General features: G+C 39.1%; 1 protein-coding gene across 1 annotated transcript in view; it reads right to left on the minus strand.

The window, feature by feature from the left end:
* The window catches only part of Mtbp (MDM2 binding protein), a 71046-nt gene that overhangs the window by 62232 nt on the left and 923 nt on the right, over window positions 1-7891 (minus strand). The window contains exons 2-5 of the mRNA XM_059246965.1: window positions 7646-7726; window positions 2759-2832; window positions 2445-2596; window positions 835-893 (exon numbers count right to left, since the gene is read on the minus strand). Coding sequence (XP_059102948.1) covers window positions 835-893; window positions 2445-2596; window positions 2759-2832; window positions 7646-7726 — 366 coding nt within the window. The remainder of the gene's footprint in view (window positions 1-834; window positions 894-2444; window positions 2597-2758; window positions 2833-7645; window positions 7727-7891) is intronic.

A 7891-nucleotide genomic window follows, 5' to 3' on the forward strand; every position in this document is an offset into this window, starting at 1 on the left:
GTTATTTTCTCTTTAAAGTATTTTTCCTTATTTCATGGGTATGTTTGTCTGCATGACTGTGCATGTCTGATGCATATGGAAGCCAGAAAAGGGCACTGGATTTCCTGGAACTAGAATTATAGATGGTTTTGAGCTTCCATGAAGGTGTTGGGAACTGAACCCAGGTCCTCTGTGAGAGCAGCCAGTGCCCTTAACCAGTGAGCCATCTCAACACACCCTTAGTTATTTTCCATACAGGACTCTGCAGTAAAATCTGGCTCTAAATGCCAGCTCCTTGATTATAAGAATTTTACTATGTGTAAGCTTTGAGATCCTTTATAATTATCCAGCTTCACACACCACTGTATATTCAGTTCCTAAAACAATGCATGACATATAATTCAGACATCGAACATGTCAATAAATGATGTTCAACAATGAAAATATTCATAAAAAACTGCAAAAGTATTTGTAAATACCAAACTGTGCCAAATTTTACCAATGACTATTTGAGTAACACACACACACACACAAAAGCTACGTTAGAACAAAAAAAGTTTTAAGGATAATATCATATGGTAGTTCATAAAATATGCTTCCCATTTTAGGAACAAAAAAAAAAAAAGGTTCCTATAAAAAAAATGCTGAGCAAAGAGCTTTGTTCCACGGCACAACATTCCATCTGGTGATGAGCATGCTAACCGCACTATAAAAGAATGTTATCCAAACTATCTAGGTTAAAGAAGCTTTTTTTCCTGGAATTTACAGGATTAATGTTCTATAGAATACACTGACTTCATCACTCATCCATATAAAGTAGAAAATACAAATGATCAAAAACAGTTATTGTGTTACCAGGAGCAGGAAGCTTGTCTGATAACTGATGCAAATTTTCTGCTGATTCTTCATATAGGCTACAATAAAAGAATAGATTTAGAAAAAAAAACCCTACACAAATATGCATATATATATAAACACACACATATATAAACCATATAATCAAAATAGGCAATAATGATCTGTGTACCCACAGTCACATACATTAGACACATGACCTTCTTTGACTCTGCTGACAAACCCATGTACCATTAGGATAGTATTTCTCCTTTACATAAGTGTCCTAAAATAATGTAACTATTACGTATAAAAGCTAGAATTCATCCTGCAAGTACACGCTTTTACCCACACCCAAAAACCAAACAGAACCAACAATGGAAACAAATAATGGAAACAAAACCCCTAAGTTATATTTTATGTATTCAATATAAATAATACACCAAACATTTTTCTAATCTTCAAAACAAGCCAGCAGTAGGTTTTAATAAAGGACACTGTTTTTCTCTGTTAGTTCTAAGCCTTCACTGAGAATATAACATTTTGCTCAGAGTCCTAAAAACTTATAAATTTTATTCATATGGTGAAATTTTGTTCTCAGAATAATTTATTATACAGGATAAGAATCTTTCAATCCTTTTTCATAGGGTGATATTGTCTAAAAAAAAAATCTTAAAGCATCCTGTGCTAGACTATAGTTTTCAGGCTCCCTCTTGTGGAAATATGGCCACATGCAAACTCCTGCATAGTTTTTTCAGTGATAAAACATGAATTGACAAGGTCCTTTTAAGGCTCAATGGAGGTATCTTAGAAAGTAACTAAAAAACCTTCCATACTTGATGAGTGAATAAACAGATACCCAGGAGAGCTAAGGCCCTAGCTTTGCCTCATATAACCAGAGAGTACTTTCCTAACTCCTACTAATTCCACAGTTCCTCCCTCTTCTTCACCTCCTTCACTAACAGAGTGAATACCACAATCTGAAATCAGGAAGAAGGAACTCTTAAAGCCTATACAATTTATAGGTATATTATATGAATACCAAAACAAAACAAAAGCCTTTCCTGTCACATTACAAAGGCTAAAATAAAAGGGCTTAATGAGTCAGAAATGGAACACCTTAAGAAGAAAGATGATCATAACTTAGTGCCTGGATCGCTTTCACATTCTAACCAGAGTCAAGAAGCTTACAAGTCAGTCACATTGACACTCCTCAGAAATTCTGTGGATTACAAAACGTATCAGAAATGTCGAAGAGGCATATAAAGTGGAAAAAAGCCAGAGAGAAGAGAAGAACGATGTGCTTCCGTCTGAGTGCTGGCTGTTAGCATTAAGTAAGTGCTCGCTCAAGTCCAGCTATCACAGTATCAGGCAGAAGTTAGCTTCAAGGAAAGGCCATGCCGGTGCAAACAGCATCCTAACAGTTGTGTAAACCTAAACCACATTTCCAGGTACTGATTAGATAACAGGGCTAAACTGCCCAGTGTCTTCTAAGAAATGAAGTATTAACTATCGCAGTTGATTAAAATTCCCCCGCTATCAGTGCTAAAATACTCCATCTTTTCTCTCCCGTCTCTAAACGACAGGCTAGTGCTGAACATCTGAAAGGCAGCATCCGCCTGCGAGCATACTCAGCCCAGGACAAGGACTCCCTGCTGTTACTGTCATCGTCTTCAAAACACTCAGCAGCACTCTGACATTCCTCTATGTTTGCTTGAAGAACATCTTCTATTTTATCTTTTTCAGCATCAAAATGTATCTCTTGCCAATCAGAACTACAAAACTAACAGAGGAAATGGTGGTAAGCAGAGGAGTCATGGAACCATTTACAGCACAGGCATCTCCCAAGAGCTATTACAAAACCAACCGATCAAAAGGTGGCATTAAACGAACTGGAGTCATGAAATTCTTTCTAGTAGGAAAGGCATTCACGAACAGCTATTACCTGATAAAATCCGCATATTGCTTGCACGGCAAAGAACCACTTCCTGGGATGAGGTGTGCCACCCACTGAACAAGCTTGAAAACAAATCACACTTATTAGAAGAAAGGCAGACAATAAAAAAAGCAGTCATCGTCAGCAAATGACTGCTGAGGGAATTACATAATTCTGAAACATAGTCTACAGTTCTCCAAGTTATATACACTTCTACATGTGTCTTTTTTAAACCACTGGTAAAAATGCAAAGCCTTCAATCTGTTTAAAGAACAAAGTTCCAAGTTTGCATGAATTCATCATAATACAAAATCCACATTACTCAACCATCATTTAAAATCTACTATAATGTTAAAAAAAAAACCACAGCTACTCAATTATGGCTTGGTCATACAAAATCAGATAGGCTACTGAGGAAGAACAATTCCCTCTGGGTTGGTCATACAAAACCAGAAAGGCTACTAAGTAAGAATAATTCCCTCTCCAAAGACCACGCAGGCTTGGTTCTACCTGGCCACAGGAAGATAGTCTACTTGGAAAATGCAATAATAATAATAATAATAATAATAATAATAATAATAATAATTAATGATAATAAAAAGAACTCAAAGGTCACTCTGGAACGCATCTCTGAGGAACCAGAGGGAATTGAGAGCTTTGTAGAGAAACCAGAGTCAAGGCTGGGAGGGAAAACGTGCAGCATGCACTTAACCTGTGAGAGTGAGGTGAGGTGCTAACTGTCTATTGCAACTTTCTTCCAGAGAGCTCAGCAGAATCCTTTTTTGTCCTTACTGGAAGCCACTGACTATTAAGTCCTTACAGTGAGGTGGTATTGTGTTCCCCAAAATATTGTGCACCCTAATAAACTTATCTGGGGTCAGAGACAGAACAGCCACAATATTAAACACAGAGGATAGGCAGTAGCAGCACACACCTTTAATCCTAGCATTCCAGAGGCAGAAATCCATGTGTTCAAGGATACAGCCAAGCATGGTGACTCACGCCTTTAATCCCAGAAAGCAAGCCTTTAATCCCAGGGAGTTGAGGCAGAAAGCAGAAAGACATATAAGGCGTGAGGACCAGAAACTAGAAGCATTTGGCTGGTTAAGCATTTGGCTGGTTAAGCTTTTAGGTTTTGAGCAGCACAGTTCAGTTGAGAGCCATTCAGATATGAGGACACAGAGGCTTCCAGTCTGAGGAAACAAGATCAGCTGAGAAGTTGGCCAGGTGAGGTTAGCTGTGGCTTGTTCCGTCTCTCTGATCTTCCAGTGTTCACTCCAATACTTGGCTCCGGGTTTGATTTTATTAATAAGAACTTTTAAGATTCATGCAACATCAGACCACTCTACTTGCCTTCCTGTTAGGTCTTTCTTCATTCCTTCCTGCCAAAATGCAAGAAGCACTACCTTCCAATACAAGGTTATCCCTCAACGTGATCCCAGCGCAGGCGCTCCAAACCAGCCCCTCACCCTGAAAACCACAGACATTTTTCTCCAAGCGGCATTTCCTGATGGAGTCCCAGCTTCACGTGTTCAGCTACTGCTGCATCCCTTTCTTCACTTTTTTCATTAACTCCCCGAAAATGCTGCCTGTCTGTGACCACCTCTTCCTCATCAGCTTCGCCAAGCCCTTCAAAGACATTTCAGTGGGCTTTTTTGTTTCCAAAATACCACCTGAAATCGGATTCAAAGTCACCAATAGCTGACTCCTTACTAAAGTACTAATTTTCAGTTTTGTTGCTATTTAATTTCTCAGCATATGAGAGAGAAAGAAGACTCAAAGGTGACTCATCATATGACTACTTGCCCCTAAATCACTTGGATCTGTCCTACTAATTCTTCCGGCTCCTCCTTCATGGTCTCTTAAAATTGGTGTTCTTTGAATCCTTGGATTCTTTTGAGTTCCTTTGTCTTTCCATCATCTATAAACAACCTCATTTTTCTCATGGCTTCCATCTATACACGGGTGATTTGATAACCACATCTCCAGCACTATTCTCCTGTGGTTTGAGATATACACATCTCTGTTCAACTTTTACACAATATTTTACTTCAATATCTTACTAGGCAACTATCCACATGTTCTAAACAAGGCATCATGCTTATGAATATGCTTCCATGTTAGTAAATGTCCCCATCACATTTATCCCAGTCAGATTTCTAATATCATTTATGACTCCTTTCTAATAAACGAAGCCAAGTCAACATTAAGTCAGGTATTCTCCCTCCAATTCCCTTCAGATCTATCCACTTCCTACAAGCCATCTACCTCCCCTCACCCGTCAGCTGATCTTCTGCAATAACTCCAATAGCTCTGACTTTCTCAAATGTGTCCACTACAACTAGAGTACCTCAAAAGCAGATCTGGACGTTGGGGAAGTGACTCACAGATAAAGTACATGTCATGCAACTGTGAAGACTGCAGCTCAGATCCCCAGACCCCACATAAAAGCCAGGCAGGCAGGTGAGGCACACACCTATAATCCCAACACTTGAGAGGTAGAGAAGGGATCCCTAGATTACATGAGAACAAGCATATACACATGCATACCCCATACCCATACCTATTTAAAGGAAAGAAAGAAAAGAAGGAAGAAGGGGGAGGAGGAGGGGGAGGAGGAGGGGGAGGAGGAGGGGGAGGAGGAGGAAGAAGAGGAGGAGGAGGAGGAGGAGGAGGAGGAGGAGAAGAAGAAGAAGAAGAAGAAGATCTCATCTTCCCTGAAATAAAACCTTTAATGCACTGATAGTCCAAATTAGGAAAAAGTCCAAATGCACTGATAGTACTTACAAAGATGTCTGCATAACTATACAAACCTATCTTTTCAGTGCACAAACCATTACCAAACAAAAGACGTGTGCCATGCCAGTGACTAATCATGTTACTACTTTCACAGTTTGCCAACTGATCACTGAACATCTACCATTTAGCTTACACAGGGACAGCAAAGGATCTAAATTTTGTTTCCTCCCGGTCTCCTGATGTAAATTCATGTAGTATTTTTCAACGGTTAACTAGAAAAGGTAAGTAGTGAGAAAGAAGAAGAACACAAAAAACCCAAATTGTTAGTGCTGAAAGTGCTATTCCAATCTATATAAATAGAGTTCTATCCGGGCGGTGGTGGCACATGCCTTTAATCCCAGCACTCAGGGAGGCAGGTGGATCTCTGGGAGTTCAAGGCCAGCCTGGTCTACAGAGTGAGTTCCAGGACAGCCAGAGCTACACAGAGAATCCCTGTCTCAAAAAATCAAAAAAAACAAGCATAAAAGAGTTCTAGATTAGTTACTGTGACAAACATGATAAAAAGGATAAGGTCATCTGTCATCTGTCCCAAGGAAAATAACGGCAGCAAAATCTTTCACATTAAAGGAATGGAGGGATATCTCACAATACTGACAGCTGATACTAGAGTGTAAGTCACCAGAGCACTGAAAAGATGCTAAATCTGTGTAAGTTCTATGATGACCTGTGGAAAGTGCTGACTGGCTGTTTTCAATGCTGTTTTTACATTGCAGTGTGTCTCATTTTTTAATTCTCAATACACATATCACCTTTACTACTTACTTTCTTAAATACGTAAAATCAATCAGTGCTTTAAATTTTTTAAAATTACATTTTGTGTGTGTGTGTGTGTGTGTGTGTGTGTGTGTGTGTGTGTGTGTGTGGACACGTGTGTCACAGCTCCTTGTGGAGATCAAAAGACAATTTGCAGTTGGTTCTCTCCTTCCTGGGTCCTGGGGATGCAACTCAGGTCATCAGCCATATTAGCAAGCAATTCTACCCACTGAGCCATCTCAATGGCCCCCAACAAGCTTTGATAGAATGTTACAGGTCATGGAACAACTGTAATATCTAATTGGTTATTGTATTAGGATGGTCTTACATGACTTCAGCTTGCAGAGTTCTGCATTACTATTCAAAAGGAGAGTTTTATGAGACACTCTGCCCATATAAGCTGGGTGAATACATTCATGAGAACCTCTAGGATGCTCCCAAGATCTCTTTTAAAAGCATGAATGGGGGAAATCTTTGCTGCTACAATAGCACTATCTAAACTTTACCAACTTAAGAAATTAGTACCATTAGAACTTGGAAAACAGGATAGTGCAGCACATACTAGCAATCATTCTTCAGTGGTGAGAGCTGCCCCCCCCCCCACCTCAAGAGACTGGAGGGTCTCTAATTAGGAAAAGAAAAGAGCAGATTATCACAGAATCATGAGAGCTATAGCAATCAGAATGAGGACATTCTTCCTGGCATCTACAGACATTTCCTTCAGCCTTTAGAATATTTTCATATTTCCATTTTCTGAGTCTTTAAGGAACATTGTCAGATGGAGAAGAAGCAAAAGAAAAGGAAGTTATCAAAGCAAATAGACGTGTTTGTAAAATACCAACAGCGCTAAAGGGAGGAAAGATTTCTTACCAAAAACACAAGTGAAATCAAGAGAAGAGCACTGTCTTTGGCAAGTACAAAGTTGTTTTTGTCTTTGTTTTAAGAGAATCAGTAAGAATGGACAGGGGGGAAAAAAACCCACAAATAAGTGGTAAAGTCAACATGGGAGCTTTAATAATGTGTCTTTACTCAAGGCAAGAATCTCTTCACAATGTCACATTACCTTATGCTATATATACCTAAAGATGGAGGAGGGGGGAATCATGAAAGAAACAAAACTCAAAGTAGGATTCCAGAGTAACTTTTGTAACAACTTACAACATCCAAATACCAGAAAGGAATGGTAACGTAGCCGAGTATTTCCTTAAGATATCTCCATATCCCTGTGACTTATTAAAAGTCAACAAGTATTTCTTATATTCCTCAGTTGTTAAACTAATATCCAGTAAAATGTTGTGCCAGATTAGGGGTGGGGGGAGGCTTTTGTTATACTGTTACACTTACCAGGAAATGTGCTATCATCTGGATGGATTGAATCGTTGATGCTTCTCTTCAAGAGGTGATAAATACTGGATGCTGTCAAGTCTGTAAAAGTAAAGACCTAACTCAGTCACCTAACTCAGAGAGCTCAAGAGTTAGCATAATCTAGGTCTGTTTCAATTTCACTATTAGAGAATCTGAAGCCCAGAATACCTGGGGATCAAGATTCTACTCAAGCGCTGATAAATTTGAACAAACAGAGAAAATAGT

Source organism: Peromyscus eremicus, chromosome 20 (assembly GCF_949786415.1).
Source record: "Peromyscus eremicus chromosome 20, PerEre_H2_v1, whole genome shotgun sequence".
NCBI classification, from domain to species: domain Eukaryota; kingdom Metazoa; phylum Chordata; class Mammalia; order Rodentia; family Cricetidae; genus Peromyscus; species Peromyscus eremicus.